At 40.7% G+C, this 19,219-nt stretch overlaps 2 protein-coding genes across 9 annotated transcripts in view; one reads left to right on the top strand and one right to left on the bottom strand.

Annotated features, from left to right (window-relative positions):
• Positions 1–4,520, top strand: part of LOC145451797 (baculoviral IAP repeat-containing protein 7-like) — a 186,829-nt gene extending 182,309 nt beyond the window's left edge. For 4 of the 6 annotated variants that reach the window (XM_080330032.1, XM_080330033.1, XM_080330034.1 and 1 more), the window contains 4 exons: positions 366–563; positions 2,014–2,225; positions 2,335–2,463; positions 3,060–4,520. In XM_080330032.1, the coding sequence (XP_080186158.1) occupies positions 366–563; positions 2,014–2,225; positions 2,335–2,463; positions 3,060–3,190 (670 nt within the window). In that variant the 3' untranslated portion in view covers positions 3,191–4,520. The other 2 variants (XR_013919045.1, XM_080330036.1) reach the window with 2 other exon arrangements.
• A 5,555-nt stretch (positions 4,521–10,075) lies between these two features.
• LOC145451815 (uncharacterized) lies at positions 10,076–18,924 on the bottom strand. Of its 3 annotated transcripts, none has more exons than XM_080330055.1 (8): positions 18,402–18,924; positions 18,228–18,281; positions 15,200–15,362; positions 14,026–14,151; positions 13,484–13,551; positions 12,375–12,551; positions 10,954–11,137; positions 10,076–10,880 (listed from the first exon to the last, which is right to left on the bottom strand). In XM_080330055.1, exons 1-6 carry the CDS (start codon positions 18,436–18,438, stop codon positions 12,391–12,393), a joined length of 609 nt encoding a protein of 202 aa, XP_080186181.1. In that variant the 5' UTR covers positions 18,439–18,924; the 3' UTR covers positions 10,076–10,880; positions 10,954–11,137; positions 12,375–12,390. The 3 variants fall into 3 exon arrangements, with proteins under 3 accessions (XP_080186181.1, XP_080186180.1, XP_080186179.1); XM_080330054.1 differs by having other exon boundaries at positions 10,945–11,137; positions 15,200–15,365; positions 18,402–18,921; XM_080330053.1 differs by having other exon boundaries at positions 15,200–15,365; positions 18,402–18,921.
• Between the last annotated feature and the right edge of the window lie 295 nt (positions 18,925–19,219).

Below are 19,219 nucleotides of genomic sequence, written 5' to 3'. Positions count from 1 at the left end.
TCTTTGAATGTAGAAAGTCAAATCATATATCATATCCCGTCTTGAATTATGTTTCCACTGGCGTAGCCAAGAGGGGCGAAATGGGCAATGCATCACCCCAAATTGTTCGAATTTTTTCGTTAGGTTTAGTATTTGTGAACATATGTATTCAACCTGGAATTTGTCGGTAAGTTCCCGATGAATCGATACAGTGACAGATGAAATCACAACCATATGAGCAGGATTACTTTGTCAAGATCGAGACATGATATGATTATGTATTCGATGGGATGAAGAAATGATTACCCTGCCTTCAACGGAGCTTTACGAATCGAGCGCAAACTAGAACACTGTCCGCGTAATAATTCATAAGTACTTCATTGCAGATGTGAATTCGTGTTGAGAATGAAAGGTATAGAGTTCGTGCAGCGTCTCAAAAACGCTCATCCGAATCTCAATCGGCCCTCCATAAGAAACCCGGTATCGCTTGACGTGCCGCCAAACGTTGCCGCGCAAAACATCGACAGAACGGAGTTGAGGAACATGGGTTTCAGCGTTCAACAAATCGAAGCCGCAATCAGCAGGTACAGAGGAAGTAATCAAACACTAGCTGTTGTAGGTGTGCGTATTGACAGAAACATAATGTATACGTAAGTTTTGGTGCTTAACATCCCAAATGGAAGACGTTCAAAAGGCCTATGCGTCGGTTGCATGGAATCTGCATGAAATTGAATAATTTCCGAATGATAATATCTCGCATATGCGATTTAGATTGGTTTTTGCTAATAAATTTATGATCGGTCTTGAGTGATTTATAAATCGCACCGAGTCTTTTGAATTAGCTTCATAACGGCTGTGGTGGGGAATGTAGGCTATGCATATGCCAGGACACGCGCGGAAAGCTGAACACTAGCAGATATTGAGATATTGTATTTTCCTTTTTTTGATATTACTTTGACATTAGCGTACACCCACTATTCTCCATGAGAGAACAATCGTAAACATACAGCACGGGCAAAATCATGTTACTGAAGGTCTACTTTATCAATTTGAGGTCTATAGGATGCTCCACCAGAGAACAATCATCCTTGCTGGCTGCTTCAGTGATGCAACGCTGGAGAGATCACGCTGAAATTGCTCTCGGAATACGTGACCTCTTCTGTTGAGAAGCTAGCCTCTATGTATAGCAAAGCTGCAAAACTGTTCCTTAGACGTATAGCGACGCTTCGCCTGACGAAACAGCTTTTTACAGGGGTATCTATTAAGTTGATAGCCCGGTCTGTCATCTGTTGCGTAATTTCTTTTGTTTATATGGGTGGCAATTAGGCATGGATGTGGTTGTTTTTGAGACAATAAAATGTCGTATTTTAGATTCCGTAATTCACAAAACGTTGAAAAAACGTGGACGATTTTTCACACACTGTACATATGGAACTACTGCCATTTCAAAAAACAAACTATCAAAATGAATGAGTAACAGTAAACCAAGCGTTTAAATTGTGGTGTCGTCCAAAATCCGTCGCGAAATCAAATTACAAAGTGTGCCACATTTTTGGGGCTGCAGTCTCATGATCTTTTATTCAAGTTTATTTTCAGTTCGAAATACCGCGGCATTGCGGAGCCCAAGAGTGCAAAACTAATTTTTGTAATTTTCATCGAGTTGACACGTCGCTTTGTAGATTGTCCGTTCCAGTTTTGACATTCGACCAGCTTATGGGTAAACAAAATTGATAGGTCTTCACATTGGGCGCTACCTGGTTGAATCCACAGTCACTCAGTCCCCTCATTCAGAAACGACTGGACTGCCCAGTACTAAGCCGGCAGGTATCTCGGGTCCCAACTTACTATTTGCTAACTCTGAGTTATTGAAACCTTTTCATTTGGTATAAAACATACATATTGTACGATAGGGCGAATGCAAATGCACACGATCCCAGTATTAATACAGACTGATACTCGTGACATCAAGAACATTGAACCTATATCAAGCGGAAACATAGGTTACCTATTATTACCGTTAACTCGTTTTCGTAGAAGAGGAAACGCAAGATGTAGCACGGCGGACATTGTGCAAGATCTAATAGAAGGGGAACAATATCAAACAGCAACTTCACCGATGCAGACGCAAACCATTGTCTCCCGTCAACCAATTTCCGCGGCCGCTGGAAGCAAACGCGAGGGAACACCAGAAAACGGCACTTTGGTAAAGAAGCAGAGACAGTCGTTACCGCTTGAATTGCCGGCAGGTAAGAACGAATGCTTCATATCAAACTGGGAGTGTTACCAAGTGAATGGGATCATTGAGATTGTCCATTGCGTCGATAGACACCATCGCAACGTCCGATTTCTCAACAGGTCTTGCAGCTGCTGACGGCGCCGCAATGGCTGATAGTTTGAGGGAAATGGAGGAAGCTGTACTTTGCAAGCAGTGTAAACGAAACAGGAGCGAGATTACACTGATCCCGTGTGGACACTTGTGCCTATGTGAGAGCTGTGCAGCGAAAACAGATCGATGCATTATTTGTAAGGGTAGAATCGCAGAAAAGATCAAGGTTTATCGGGCGTAATTATATGCACTTGTGGCAAGTTGGTTAGTTAATTCGAAGTCATTTCTTAACCAAGTAGGCCTACACAAAAAATGCATTTGCAAAACATTGCCGGGCCGTAGTTCATGAACCAAGTTACTATTTGGCAGGCCATATTATTGCGCGAAGCGCCATTAACCATCTATACAGCAACCTCATTACATTTTGACTTCACCATCACATAATTCGTAAGGAATGACTTCGAAGCTACACAGCTTACCACTGCATATTTTACAAAAGAATTGGCCAATTACTAGGAAAAGGATGGAGGTAACCTGCACGTGGTCTTTTCTGCTTCTACCGATAACCTCTGACTCTGTAAAACGAACCAGTTGTTATTATTAGTAATATTACACACGGTATTACGGTGGCCTTGTAGGCTTTGTGTGTCATAACACATATATTGTACAGTTCATATGCATTGACTTTGTACAGTTGAGAGTCTTCATCTTCACCTTCGGCTTGATCATGGGACGACTTCCATTCACTCTTCAGGCATATCGTCTTGCATGCGTCCGACTTTTTTAAGAGCGTGGCGTATACTCTGTTTCTGGACTTTTCAATACACTGTTAGTACAGCGAGATCGGCGATTAGGAGCTCAGATAACCTCCGACACATAAGTTGATCCGAACCGGGATTCGAACTACCGCCATTGGTGTCGTAACGCTCGCTTCCCCGCGGCGGACCAGTCAACTTTCCAAACAAATGGTTTTCTCCTGAAAATAATACGACCTCGCTGTTTACTAGATTATATTATGTTGTCAATTGCCGCTAAACAGTACTGTGAAATTTCGTCCGTTTTTCTTTAACAGTCCTTCCTTAGTTTTCTCATATTACTGATTTCAAACCGGTTCCAGGCTACTCTTAAACATTTTGGTACAACAATTGTAAGATTGTGACGTGGCATTGGTCGAAAAGAGACCATTAACTATATATCACGACGGAGAGCGTTTAATCAGTTTAAAATTTGGTGTTTAACTTCTCTAATTATTTTTTTCTCTAGTTTAATACTCTCTGTTTTAAATGAGATTTAAACAAATCACAATTTCAATATTATAGATGATATACGGAAATTTGCCAATACTCATAGACAACTTACGGTTCAGATATCCCACGGGCATTGGCCGAACTGTGTAGGGTAGGTTGTGCACGCCCAATATTCAGTTTGATATTGTGACGTCATCTATAGTTGATACTCAACAATGTATACGCGACAGTCGGCACGTAATCACCGACATTACGTTTTTTTGCCTTGGTATAGTCCTGGCTAAGCGTATGACCCGCTTGGACGTTCTTTGACCCTGGTAATGTTCGGCCCACATTCAGAGTGTATATTTTTCATTGATATCGTATTGAAAACGAAGGTATAGCGGCAGGATGTTGCATTAAAATTTAAAAGACCTATTCGAAAACTATAGAACTATAGAATAGGAAGAGGTTGCGAAACAGGAAACATATATGTGAGTGATAATAACGACACTAAATGCGATTTCATCCAGACATTTTCGTTTTAAATTAGTTTTTGGTCTAAATATAACCCTAGATGTTTCGAGCTCGCCTGCGCAGTTCCCATATTAATTACTGCACCTGCAACGAAGATAGATGCTGAGATTATGCTATGGCCTAACTATTTTCAAGCTGGGGCATATGGGTAGACGTGAAATGCGATACGAAAACGAAATAAATGTTGATTATAAAAGTTTATATTCATGTCAAAAAAATCGAGAAAAATTGATTCTTCTTCTTCTTCTTAATACTGCCACTATGCTTGGGTGACTCCGGCCTTGAAGACTCAGGTCATATCGGGTCTCCCAGTCTACCATGTAATATATACTTAGGTAAATGACAACTTGATGTAATTATTGGGCGTGTATGTATGTGAATATTACCCATACTGTATAGTGTATTTCATGGTTTCACGAATAAAATAATTCTTTCTCTCTCTCACTTGTAAACATGCTGATTCATTGACAGATGACTAGCTATCACAATAAATCGTCATGTTTATGCTTTAGACCAGGTTTGCTGGACGAACATTGTACAATATGTGGTACAACATTTATCTCAATGTACGAACTAGGCAGCTTGCAAGTTATTTCATTTCATTTGTGATGTCGCAACAAAAATTTAACCGTTGGTAACGGTTCTATTTGCAATGGAACAGGGCGGAGTTACCATCTGTTTCGCTAGCGCTTTCTGTCAAATGATTGCCGAGGAGCAGTTGCAAATAGAGCACCCGCTTTCGTTAGCGATAGGTTAAAATTCCGATGCGTTCCAGACCAGACGGCCGATAACTCCACAAATTAGTACGCCACTTGTTGCCTGACGTTTGTAAATACAACGATATGCTATTTATGTTAGTATTACAAGTTACAATCTTCAGCTTTATTTGCTGCCATTCTATAAATGATAATGAAAATGCGTGATTGTGCCAAGAAGTGCCATTTAGAAAGTAGAAATTCTATTGAATCACTCAAGCCAGGGTTCACTACATGCTCATTCGTGATCGTGTCCGTAATCGCGTTCGTATTCGCGTTTGTGTTCGGAACTTTGCTCAACTGAACAGAATATTTTTCTTCGGGATACGTATTACATGTTTTGTTCATACTCGTGACTTCTGTTCGTCATGAATTGGAAGTGGGAAACTTAACACTTCGTTTCGTACATCAATGATCCGGGAACGATTCGTTTATTGCTTGACTACCCATCTAAATTGTAAACGGCGAATTATGGGAATTAATATCGAAGTGTAAGCAGAAGTCTAGACAATGAGCTCATAATTTGCGGAATGATGATTTGTTTAGGACTTGATTAATTATGAGCTGGAAACGAATCAAAGTCCTTTTGAGAACTGAATTTTCCACATAGCAGTCCAATTATATCATGGCAATTATCCTGCGCTAACGGCAATGCCCTAATTGTTTTCATTATCGCAGCTATAACTATCAGCTATTGAAACAGTAAGAGTGATATCTAATAGCAAATGCTTATCTGCATGCCAGTTTAAAGTTTTATAAAGTTCTTTTCCGAATGTCCAAGAATGTTAGCGACACAATCGACAATCTATCGTGAAGCACAGTTAGGGAATCACTAATTTAGGCAGTCGGATGCGTGCGTACTAACCCTGACAAGATGAAGTCAGCAATATTTCAAGGTGGTGCTGCACGGAAGAGGTTGATCTGCTCGTCGGAAAGGTACAAGGAAAGCATAATTTTTATACTGGATTCGTTTCAAATTCGAAAACAAAAGCTATGGTTGACAGAAGTGGCAGGAAATTGCCCAAACGATGAATGCCGCAGGATTTGGATCAAAGTTGATTGTTCGTGGTTTGCCGAAGATATTTATCAGAATTATCGAAGATTTTTTCATCGTGTTCGTGATAAGATCGCACGCAATACCGAACATATAAAATGTTTGGCGATTTTCCGAATACCGACGATTTCTATTCCTACGAAGGGCATGCAATAACGCCCGAAGACCGTGGTAAAACATATTCTGAGAAAAACGCTGAACCGTTTTATGAAAGTGGTAGCAGCAACGTAGGTCAGCAGCGTTCTCTTGCAAGGTCATCTGTTTCGGATTGTGCAGCCGTTTACAATAAATAGTCTCACTTTGGCAATTTAGCCAGTGAACTTTCATCATTGTTCGCATGACTTGCTGATCCTTATTCCGATGGACGTGGCACGTGGCTATATAAGTTTCGAGTAAACGATTGGCGTATCATCCAGGAAAAAGTTGAATGCACCGTTGTAGATCAAAACGTGGATTGCATAAATTTCTCGTCATAGAGAATTTTCGATCATATATTTTACTGTTCCAACAACGGTAAATCTTATAGCAATCACTCTGTTTGAATGCAAATTTTATTCACAGCATCCAACGAGGTACCGGTACTCGTAAATAAGCTTTGTTGTAACGGTAGGCCTACTTGAATAATGGGTTTGAATAAGGGATATAGAATGATTATATTACTGCTGTTATAGAATGATATCTATATAAATGATTATATTACTACTGGTGAAGTGCCCGCTTGCAATGTCGGCTTAGGTGCGTCTATACCTGGTCACGTTCTGTTCACCATTTGTTATTTCGAACCAGGTTTGTAATAGCTCCAGTCATGACTCGACTCGAGTCACGATTTTTTGATGACTCGTCTCGACCTTAGTCAATTTGTGTTTTTGGACTCGCCTTATAGTCGAGTCAGTGCGCATGACTAGACCAAGTCATATGACTCGCGACTAGGACGGCCAAGATTTTATTGCGACTTCGAAGAATAGTAAGTAACAACATTATTAGCATTTTTTGTCTATTACATGGGTGGCTATAGACCTGCTTTACGCGCGAGCCGCAGATCAAAATTCGTACATTTATAAGAACCACAGCACGAAAATTAAAAAGATACGAAAAACTACGGAGAAAGATGCTATACCAGTAGAGGCCTATTAGTTTCCATTACACATTTACTTTTGACAAGGAATGTTCAAATCTACAGACTTACAGCATGCGAAATATGTCGTGAAATGAGCAGTATGTTTGGAAGAAGTCACTGTCCCTTATAATTCACGTATATATGTGTGTCATGCGCGTTTTTAATTCTCAATATAAGTTTTCTTAGAGAACAGGGAATATCGAAAACTAAGAAAGTAGCCCGTTAACAATTATTAGAGGAAGCCTCATTTGAGCACTAGTAGGCTAGGGTTACCACATTTTGGGAATCCGAAGAGAAGACACTTCTTCGAGATTTTTAGAGTTACAAAACCGGAGTAAAATCCGGAAAAATTAGCAAACTCATTCAAAGTTTGTAGTTGGTTGACTAAAACAAGATCGTCTTTCTGGCTCGACTCGCGCAAGGCCCGCCTGGCCATTACTTCAGTTCTAATTTCCTATATCTCAGTTTACATTTCACATACATTTAACCAAAATTTTCAAAGAAGAGGACATTTGGGCGGCCTCCGAGGAAAATTAAAAAGAAAGTCGAAAGGGAGGACAAATCTTCTTTAAAGAGTACGTATGGTAATGTAACCCTACAGTAGGCCAACTTACATTACAATCTTTCCGGCCAAAATGATAATATGATAATATTATAAACAAAATATACTTGAATTTTTTAGTGACAAAATAGAATTGTTGATATCCTTATCCTTTCTTCATCCTACCGTCAGGAATGGTCCGGTACTGTGTGTTGGGAAATAGCTCATACGCACGTTATATAACATGGATTGTTTTGATTACATGCTTGAAACGATTACCCTCTTTTTTCCGAAATAAATTTCAATGTAAGTATATTTCCAATGTATATACCGCATTTTTAGTTAATTTTCTAATCACACCTCATCGTGTCACCAACTGCAAGTGGAACCGCGATTGGTGTATGTTAGGCCAGGACTCGATAGGATTGAGCCTTGACGACGTTCTTCAAGGCAGCCTGATTTGATCTCAAACAAAAGCATAGGCCCACAATCCCACGTACAAGTTTTTTTTGTTTTGGGGTATTCATGGTGTTTGTCGACTACTATGGTCATTTACACCAGGCCGATATTCTTCTTATTTTTCCGCAACTGCCGACTTATAGCACGGCCCACCTCTAGGCTTTTGTAAGACACCGCTGACGCGGATGAGGTGGCGAGAAGGAGCCTAGGTAAACCTCCAACACTACATACAAGTGATACAACTTACATTAGGGTTGCATTTAAAACAAAAATCAATTTAAAATAAACATGTTTAGAACAAAGCCCTTGTTTAAAATTTGTTTTTCATTTTTTTTTAGTCATGACGTCACAGTGGATTGACATTAACAATTGAAAGTATAGGGTAAATATGGCTCCTTTGACGATTTGAACCGATGACGATTTCGAGGGTTCCAGCCATCCCACATCGTATACGCCGACTATTTTGGGTCCAAATCGTCCGTACGCTCATACCACATAGTTGTTTAAACGTAGTTACACAATTATGGCATAGTAAGACAACGTTTTTTTTTCAAAAGGGCATTTGTTTAGAACACAGTTTAAAACATGTTTTAAACAAAGTGTTTTGAAACACCGTTTGTTTTAAATCCACTAAATTATTCGATAGTCAAGTCGAAAATATTCCCGAAGACGTGGCATCTGGTAGGGATAGTGAGAACGTGAGGTTCACGTTGGCGTTTTGTCTGTGAACCTCAGAAATTCGGAGGTTTGCGTTCACAAACGAACCTTGACAGGTTTTGCACTGTGGACTTTTTTCATATATCACAATTTTTCAATATAACATCTTTGATTGAAACTTCGGTATACATGGCGCTAGAAGCATAAAAAATGAACACTAAACCAGCATGCACCTTGCCAGTCTCAAATGTTTTACTTGGTTTGATACAACAGTTTGCTCGAAATATTCAGCTTTCCGTTTGTGAATATTTAGTGACTCTCTGCTGTGACCTTGACCCGCAATCACACTATATCAAGAGCGAAATACGCTACATGTAGGTATGGTCACTGGTCAGCGAGTGATGCTTATTCGACCAATCAATAGAATTGATATAGAGAGTAGCCTACATCGTTGTGTAATGTAAAAATGTTAGCAGTCGTACGAAATCCATCTTGATTTTATATGGTTCTTGAATTATAAAAAACAAATCCGTGCGATTGAAGTACTGGCTACTGTGTCACTTGTTAACGGGTTAATATCTGAAGTAATTATAGAAACCGGTTTGACATTCTGCTCATAATCAATTTAACAATAACTAGACGCCTAACACGTTGTCTGGTCTGGCATAGACCGATAAGGCGTAAGATTATACTCCTATTCAGGTCCTCATCAGCTGCTACATTTGGTGATGTTTAAGAAGTCCGGACTAAGCATGTACTTGAGCATTGTGGCATAATTTAACCTGTGTCGTCGCTGTTTATCGTACTGAAATGAAGGATTGTAATTAGCAATATGACGTCGCGTGACGTCATGGGTTCACGTTCACACGAACCTTTCAGATGTTCACACCATCCCTAGTATCTGGCACAGTTATAAACTAAAATATGGCGGCGCTAAAAATATCCATAGCTGTGAAATAGGGCGACGTGGGAAAAGAGTTGTAAGGACCATCACTGATCTAGTTTATACACATTTCTGGTTCCCAGAAAATAAAAAGATAAAGAAATCCCTAGAATTTAGTTCTTATAATTGTCTTTGGCTTCAACCGTTATTGGCTCCAGACGCCATTTTAGAAGGTGATAGAGTTTGCAGATAAGTCTTGGTGATGGATTTGGAAAACTCAGGCAAGCAAAGTGGCTCCGACAGCAATTTATAAAAAAAAATCACAGACCAGGTGTTTGGGACAATTAAGGTACAGAATGTACTAATCATTTTTAATATGAATTCGTCAGATTCATAGCTCCAGATTTAGTTCTGTAAAACCCGGGATAAGGTTATATTTGGCTGTTAGAAATTCTAGCAGTTTCAACTTTAATAAATTTTAGTCTTCTATTTAGCCCGACCCTAACATCCCATATCCTTCCATGATAGCAACACACCAACGCTTATGCATTGAGATTTATTCGAGACTACGATCAATAATGCATTTGGATACAAGTTTTGGATAGATCTATCGAGATTGACACGGTAGCAGAGATGCTCAAGATTCAATGATTGTTGGTAGGTCGATGTGCCACGTTTGCTCAAAATGAATTTTGTTTCCTAATTCCATAGCCACGAAATAAAACATTTAAAAGATCGGCATCTTCCTTCAACTTTGCAAAAATGTCGAATGCAAGTGATAGTGTTGTCATACATTATTTGTTGTTAGCATGTCACTGAACGCATAATTATTAACTATATTGATACTCGAGTCCTCAAAATTTCGATCACTGCGTCCCGGCCGTTATCACTATAAATATGTATATCGACTTCATGTCTTGAACAATAAGCCCCGCAGATACAAAGATGCCTACTGATCAGCTTAACGGCGATTACAGGTAACTAATCCAATGTGGATTGAAGTTGAAGTTAGATTTGGATTATATTTAATTTGGGAACATATGAAGTCGCATGCTCAAGTGTCGAGCAAACGTACGCGTACGTAACTAATAGCGATATAGGAATATATTATCAAATCCAATAAATAAAACCAGTCAGCTTTACTCCTCTAATTAACCTACCAATATCTGACATTGTAAAAGTTGCCTAATGAGATACAGAAAATAAAGAACATCTATCTAGGAAAAATTTAATTTTGATTTCGGCGTCATCTGATTATCTCCCTCCGTCATGAGTTAGTCGAACGTCCTGTCTGACAATCGGCGCCGCTTCGAAGCGTGAACTTCAAGGTCTCCTTCGTCCGCGCCCTGAAATTAGAAAGGACGGTAGTGATTATGTTCATATATGTATGTATCTGTTAACTATACGGACATTTGTTACCTTTCTACTGCTCACATGACACTCTCCTTGAGGCTGCAGCCAATCATTTAACAAGTCCTGGACTTGTCCGTATCCCGTCATTGGTATGTTTCCACTTCCCCCCTTCGCTCTCGCCATCTTACAGCTGTTCTCGTGTAAGTTGGTGGTATATGTCACTTGTGAAACATTCCAATGATTCCCACAACTGCAATATGTCGTCGCCTCGCAATATTAATAAAATGGGCCGGGCACACCGCATTTTAATCCGCGTGCATTTTGGGTATGAGGACATCAAGATAATTAGGCACACTATTGATGAAAAGGGTCAATAAAGTAATCACTGATAACAGTCATCGTATTGAAATAAACCCGAATATTTTCGGCTGACTTTCGTGAAGGGTAATCGTCAGCAACTAGTAGAGAATTAAAAAGAACATGGTATATCAACAAGCGTATTACAAAATATGACTTCAACGTCATGGAAGTTCGAATAATCGGGATGAAGAGAGCGCTTAAGCTCAACGTACTATTTTTAAATGGTACACAAACTCCTTCTGTAGGTACAGACTTGGTTGTCGTATTTTAATAAACGTCAACTCCAAGGCACGCAAATGAAAGTGTGAACGGCCTTTCCCGAGTCCCGATAACACGGAATCGATAGCTTTTCGCACCAATAGGATTATCCAACAAATGCTTGCCAATGGAATAATTTATGGCCTTTGTTTGTACTGAATCAAGCTTCAGGGAACGATTCAAGGGGAGCCTTTCACCGAGCATGATGCGCGTGTTCTGATAAATCTAGGGACACGCTGGATTAAGCGGTCCTTCAAACGTTGTTTCGTTTTTCCCACGTAGCCACAATAACAGGGACACTTATATTCATAAACGGCATTACTTTGTTGAAGTGCAGGAGGAAAGTCTTAACGTGTTGCTGGGAGCAGTTGGGTTGCCATAAAAATCACGTTTGTATTCACTAGGACGCAGCACTTTTTTCAAAGGGGGTTGAAATAGGACCTATTCGTAGGTAGATGGATATATACATTTTGATTGTTCGTTCGGTAGGCTCTGTTGACATTTTTGCGTTGAATTGCGTTAATCTCCTCTCGATGCAACACTCGATGACGTGTTCCGGGTAACCGTTTTGAAGTAAGATTTTGCGGATGTTATCGAACTCTAAACTCAACTTTAACCTCAGCCTATGAGGTTGTTTGTTTCTGCGGTTAGGGCTAAATGAATTCCAAGAAGAAGAAAAGGCGACAAAGTGTTCGGTACTATTTTAGATGACTCGGGTTACGAAGCCTTTGCTCGTTTGTAAAATGTAATTCCAGTATCGTGTAGGCCTACTTGAAAGTAACGTCTTCATATCCAAGATAGTAACTCATCTGATCAATATTAGCTAAATGATATTCATAAATTAAAAAATATGTTTTGAATTGTAGTACCTGAAGCAACGAGCTCTTAGCTGTCATCCATTCCTGTATTGAAAAATCCTTCTTTTGCTGCGCGGCGCATGTCGGGCAAGAATAGCTGATCACATTTACGGAAGCTTACCAGGCGATACGTCTCCGCGACAACGTCATTCATGTACATGTAACATGTTTCCGTGCTTTCTGGATCCACTGGAAAGATTAGAAAAACTTTATTTATAGCAGCAGGAGGACATTTGTCCACTGTAAAATGTTAGTTACGCGCACAAGACAAATCCTTGTCGCGATAAAAGGAATGTTAGTTGCTCTTGTGGAAGCTATGAAGTATAAACACTGAGATATTACCGATGAGCTACTTGATCGAGGCCACGCCGTATATGTGAAGTGGCAAGCCGTGGGGCGAAAAGGTTATGAGTCGCCCGCGCGGTGATTCTCGAAACTTGATCGTGACTGAAACTATGGGTAATACCCACTGGTTTTTTGTTGTATGTAGGGTTAATGTTGCTCGACTACCATGGTCTTGTCCACCTGACCACTTCGAAAATAAGATATCCGCAAAAATTGGATTTATCGGGTGACTAATACGAATTCATGCCCACTGTGTATGTAGCTGCTAACTGTGTGTGTAGTGAATATGTGGAGTGGATAGACTGTAGACGGAAGGGGTCTGGCGGTTTGGATAATTGCTGCTACGGACCGCACTATGTAGTTTCTCTGGGCTCATCAAATATTTTGACCCCTTCGAATGTCTTTCTGGCTACGCCACTTCGCTTTCTTGGCCTATCACGCTCGTGTACGTTGGAAAAGGAGGAGGTAAACATTCTGTGTAACCGTGAAACCTGGGATGATGATGACCTAAAATAACTCCATCACGGCGATATTGCCTATTGCTTCCTTAAAAGCTAGCTCACGAAAAAATATCATCAATGCTCGAATGGCCCGTGCAATCAATCGCAACCGCATGTGGCCCTTTAGCCGAAATGTTGAACGCTACTGTCTTTTACGAAGCGACAAGGACTGATTACATTATTTTCTTCGAATTGCTGCATTGCGTAATAAAGGCATACACGGAGCAGTTAGTATGTAGTTGGCAGCCCATCTACGCGTAATTTATTACCCATCACCTGTTGATTCTTCCCGGCCGTTGACTATCGCACCCACATCGCTTCCAACTCTGCGAACCGCATTATGTCTGTAATGGAGAATGTCACAGCGATACACTATCAACTTTACGTTTCTTACATTTGACGTTATTTATGATTAGTAATGCATATATCGTGACGCCAGAGACTCGCATTCTCGACGAACGTTGTGGAATTGTTCAGAATATGGATATCTAGAAGTAGTTCTGGGATTCCTGGGCTCAGGCGCTAATGACCGTAGCCTATGCATCAGTTCTCACCGTCCAATACTGGCTTGCGGATCATTGACTAAATATATATCGAAGTAAGAACGGTTGAGCGTGTGCAGCGAGCGATTATAGCTCTATCCACATATAAATGTGGTATTAGGGTTACTTTGTGCAGGAATATAACTGAAACAATAGTATATTTTTTTTTGTGTTTGACAGTATGGCGTATCGTGGCCGAGTTCATCGTTGTTTCATAACATGGAAGGACGTGGGTAGGGATATAACATGATTTATAAGTTTGAATAATGTAATTACCTGAAAACAGGCTTTTTGTCAAACAATGAAGCGCGGTGCGACGAAGCATGCTCGCAGCTTTGCTTGTGGTCAATGCAAATCCTATCGACATCATAAGTCATCCAATCCTCAATGATCACATCACAGCTGTGAGACAACGCATTTATAACCACGCGGTCATATACTTTTACAGTTTTACTACAGTCATAAACACTGTATTTCTTAATTTAGGAAACTGCTATACTCAAATTCATTTAGGTTATGCTATTCATAACTATTTCACACCCGATTAGACATTTTTCATATATTAGCAAGAATTTATCAGGTAGCACTATACACAAGCCGTAAAGGCAGCAACGATGAGTTGAAAGTAATTCAAATCCTCGTTTAGTATTGAGACATTACTGTAAGTGCGATGCAAAGAGCGTGCAGATGTATTAGGATTCGAGGCGAAAAATATATGATGGCTAAAATAAGTAGTGACTCTGGCCTGGTTGGTGGGTGGGTTATATTCTAATACTTCGATTCCAATAACAATATTCTATGTATAAATTGAATCGACATGGCATATTGTCCATATTTTAATTTCAGTGACACGACTTACAAGACTATCAATGGCAACTGTATTGAGTTTTGTGTTAGCTCATGTATCACATTTTCGCGCGTGAGTCAGGCAATTCTAGTCTAAGGCTTCGATACCAAAATGTATGGTCTACTGGATTTATTCAATTAGTCCCGCGTTTTCTAATTAGTGCGGAGCATGGACCGGAGCCGGATTGGATATCCGGCCGGATTTTTACAATTTTGGCCGGACCGGATCGGAGCCGGATCAGTACTTTTTCTGTTACGGCCGGAGCCGGATCGGAACAGGATCACTACTTTTTTGATCCGGCCAGAATCTTTATGGATAAGCATGACTTTTATAACTATATAACTACCAACCAACTACACGTAAGTAACCTCCAAGCCAGTGTGAACATAAACGAGGCATATTTATCAATTCACGGAACCTCCGTACCGAGTAGGGCCGGATTTCTGGCCGGACTTTTTCATTTTTGGCCGGACCGGATTGGAGCCGGATCAGTACTTTTCCTGATACGGCCGGAGCCGGATCGGAGCCGGACCAGAGAATTGAACAGCCGGATCGGAGCCGGACCAGAGAATTTGTTGATCCGCTCCGCACTATTTCTAATACCTGAAACACTGCGCTTTGTTTTGGCATCCCGTATAGAAGAAACCGCACGAAGCAAATTTGACAAACTTTTGTATTTCCTCCAAACCATTAAATCGTCCAAAAGTAGACAGGCGATAGCTGTAGTCTTCACGGTCTCCTGGGCATACGTACACAGAGCTTTCGGCTGCTGAAAATGAATTGACTTTCATATTTCCAAGCTACACACCGATTGAACAATTTTGCACTGTCCAGATTTTCAATAACCTTTGGTGTGAGCCATGAACAAACAAATATTGTGTAAAAATATCATAGTTCATCAATTATTATTCACTTAGAATACCATCTGGAGCAATTAACTCTTAGTGCGCCAGGAAGCTGAATCGGTAACTCGACCAATAATCCAAATGTACGCTACCCCATCGGCAGTACAAGCTGGATACTTAGCTTAGCTATAAAGCCATGGTTCTCAGCCCGGGTGACACGAAATGATGAGGTAGGGTACTGCAATACTGCAACCTATTACTTTGTGGTAATCTTGAACCAGTTAAATGTGGGTTTTCTTAAATTTAGAAATCCGGTGACGTTGCGGTTTGTTGCTGCTGTTAGTGGTATTCATGGTGTTTGTCGACTACTATGGTCATTTACACCAGGCCAATTTTCTTCATTTTTATTCCGTAGCTGCCGACCTGTAGCGCGGCCCACTTCTAGGCTTTTATAAGACACGGACGAGATGGCGAGGAGGATCTCACATAAACCTCCGGTTTGTGATCGGAACGGAAATGCTATGCGGGCCCCATGCATTACGACATAAAATTTGTCGACGGGAGCCGGAATACCGCGATACATAAACCGGATCGCACACTGTTTCGCTGCTATGCCATTATAAGGAGACATGGCGATTTTCGTAATTCATTGCATCGTTGGAAGGGTATTCCTATCTTGTTTTGAATTATGTTGACATTTCTGATATCAAAGCGAGAATGACTTTCAAATAATACCAGATTGAAAATGTGCGCAAATCAGACAACAAGCCCTCGACGGAGAAAGTTGCTATATATCAGGGGTTCTCAACCCGCGGCCCGCAGACGTCAATTTTGCGGCCCGCGACATCTTTCATTAGTAACGCAATTACACGGTATTTTTACAAATTAATTTAGATTCTTAGTTCTTTTATCGCACCGTCTCTGTTACATTTGATTTCCCATTCTTGAAAGCAGTGGTTCTCAAACTGGATGACGCCCCCCCCCCCCTTGAGGACCTGAAAGCATCTGAAGGGGGGGGGCGAAGCTGCGGTCAACTGAAAAAAAAATTGGTGCTGTGCGCAATTTATCTCCGATTCCTATTTATCTCTCTCATCAACAGCCATAACCTTCCATGCCCCGGAACTAGCCGTTTGTGTCGCTAACATCACGAGCGAGATAGTGTAATGGTTATGCGTCCGCCTTCTCGATCTGTAGGTCGTGGGATCGATCCCCGGCAGGGTCATACCAAAGACTCGGAAATTGGTATCCGCAGCTATCCTGCTAGGCGCTCAGCAATCACGGATAGCATGGAGGAGAAAAAAACGTGGGCGCAGACTAGATGACCTCATGGCCGTATCGCATTTCCGTCGCCAAAGCGTCTCACATCTCTCTCTCCTGGTTGCATTTTGTTACATGACGATAAGAGGGCAGTAAATTTTCCCTATCAAAAACGGGGGCGTGTCTAAAATAGTTTGACTACCACTGCTTTAATGTGTTCTCGTTTCTTGATATATGTTCTACTTCAGATTATTATTGTTTTGAATCAGTATTCGACTGGACTCTAGTTCAAGAGAATTCCGCTACGTAGTAGGCCTACACTTTTAAATAGGGTTAGGCTCACTGCGAACGGTTGTTGAGATTGCCAACGACGTTACAGACGCATCGTTCAAAATTGATTGGAATATCGCTAAACCCAAGAAATCTGCTATAGAAGGTGTCATTTCAATGAAACCTCAATATTCTGTGCAAATATTTGCTGTTTCCGGAACTTAGTAGCAAGGACAACATTACCCGACGAATTGCAAAGATACAGTCGTCTGATTCAATCGCGACCAGACGAGAAACATCAATGTCAATCGATCTTTTATCGCATGTTCTGAAACTCGTCGCCGCGTAGACTACTTTAACCCAGCCTCGGACGAATCCACCGATATTGCATAACTAATTATCTGGTTGAATTTTATCAGAGTGGACGTATATGCAGAGGAAATGCAGACTGGGCAAACGTGGGGAGGGGACCAGTAAAAACATCAACTTGACAAAACTGACTACTGTAATTATTGCTGCAGGGCCCCAGGCTTGGAAGGAAAGAAAAAGGGTTGATTAGTTTGCTCAGAAACGGCCCCGATCATCAGACATCTTCTCATATCACTCAGAGCTCAATGGCCTTCATAAAGCTAGAGTTACAGTAATTTCATACATGCTCTCTCACGCATTGAAACAGAGAGTTCGGCTCTCTGGTGGAAGGGTTTGAAGTTGAATAAATATACCGACTTGGTATCGAATGCAATGCACGCTCCATGAAGGGATTTATTTGCGCCGCAAGAAGCTATAGTCTCACAACAAGCAGCAGCCGCAAACTTACGAACGCTGTCCATTAATGCTTTAGAATGCATGAAAACGTACTGCATGGCCGTATACGACTAGTTAATGGGCTACATTAGCCTAAATTTGACAGTAGCCCACAAATACATGTAAATATTTTTCTGCGGCCCGCAGCGTCTTCTGCTGTTAAAATGCGGCCCGTTATACAAGGGAAGTTGAGAACCCCTGCTATATATGTTATGTTAAATTAGTGCCGTGGCCAGATCGTAGAAAATAAGAGTTCAATATCTTATTATTTCTACATTATTGATATAACTAAGCTACCATACAGGTGACCCAGTGCTGGGGTGTCACCACCGAATATTCCATTTTATAGGATGTGAATAGGATTGAAAATCACTAGCCTATAGCGAATCATATCTATATAAGAATGATATACGACTACACGCATTAGGATTTGAAAACATCATTTCTATGCTTACCTGTTAGATCTCCAGTACTTGGATGCTGTTGCAAGACCAGAGTCTGATTTTGACCTGGAATGATACATGGGACTTTAGGATATCCATGCAGTTTTATCTTATCACAACATACATCAGTAGACAGACATGTTGTACACTGCAAAGTCATTAACCAGTTACATAGATATTACTCACTCAAATTATTTTCAGAATCCATATCGGAGTTCCTCATGGGCCCTTCTGGAATCTACTTTCGAGGCAGAACTTCGGGTTGTACATGATATGGTTAACCAACGAATTAGCTGTAAATCGACAAAAATGTTTTGCCATAGGGTATTATTGGTAACGACCGAAGCTGTTCATAATCTTGCCCTGGGTACGTTATCCATATATTCGTACGCCTAAAAATGCTCGATAGGAAAGGCGAAGCGGTAAAGATAAAGCCATCGGAACTATTACCAGGTTATTCCCCAGGTACAAAGCAGATTGTAACATGCCTTGCACCGGAAACCTCATGTAGCCATCTAGCCTAAGTTTCGAAGGATGGGAATCTTGCATCACATACTGTAGAATTCCCAGACAGGCGTCTCCAATGAGCGATTTCAACCGCCAAAAATGTTTAATAGTGGGGTTACAATATTTTGAGATCCCCAAAAAAGGACAATTTTCAAAAATTCTGAAAGCTCCAGCACAGAACAAGAAAAGTGGTGATTTTGAAAATTTTTCGAACGATAGTACTTCGTCGAATGAAAAAAAAGAGGTCGATTCGTCTCCACTGCCAAATTACCCGCTTTTTTACAAAAATGTGTTGTGGGTGCTCACTAAAAAAAGGTCATCCCTTTGACTCGACTCTCGATTTACACGATTTTTTTACGAAACTCTGACGTTCACTACGCTAGGGTCGCGTTTTGGTCGCATTTTTATCCTTTTTATAGTATAAGAGAACAAATTCCCAAAAAAAGCGGATATTTAGGCGTCCTACGCGGACGCTCTCAATTTATTGAGAAAAGATG

Source organism: Botryllus schlosseri, chromosome 12 (assembly GCF_051294905.1).
Source record: "Botryllus schlosseri isolate E-star chromosome 12, Bs_hap1, whole genome shotgun sequence".
In the NCBI taxonomy this organism is placed as follows: domain Eukaryota; kingdom Metazoa; phylum Chordata; class Ascidiacea; order Stolidobranchia; family Styelidae; genus Botryllus; species Botryllus schlosseri.
This window is presented reverse-complemented; position numbering and strand designations above follow the sequence as displayed.

Bases quoted from the DNA above. Each gene is read 5' to 3' on its own strand.
- LOC145451815 (XM_080330054.1), bottom strand. From the start codon at position 18,438: ATGAGGAACTCCGATATGGATTCTGAAAATAATTTGA. The intron at 18,282-18,401 runs GTGAGTAATATC...GTATCATTCCAG, and splicing joins GGATTCTGAAAATAATTTGA to GTCAAAATCAGACTCTGGTC. The intron at 12,552-13,483 runs GTGATGGGTAAT...TAATCTTTCCAG, and splicing joins CGGCCGGGAAGAATCAACAG to TGGATCCAGAAAGCACGGAA.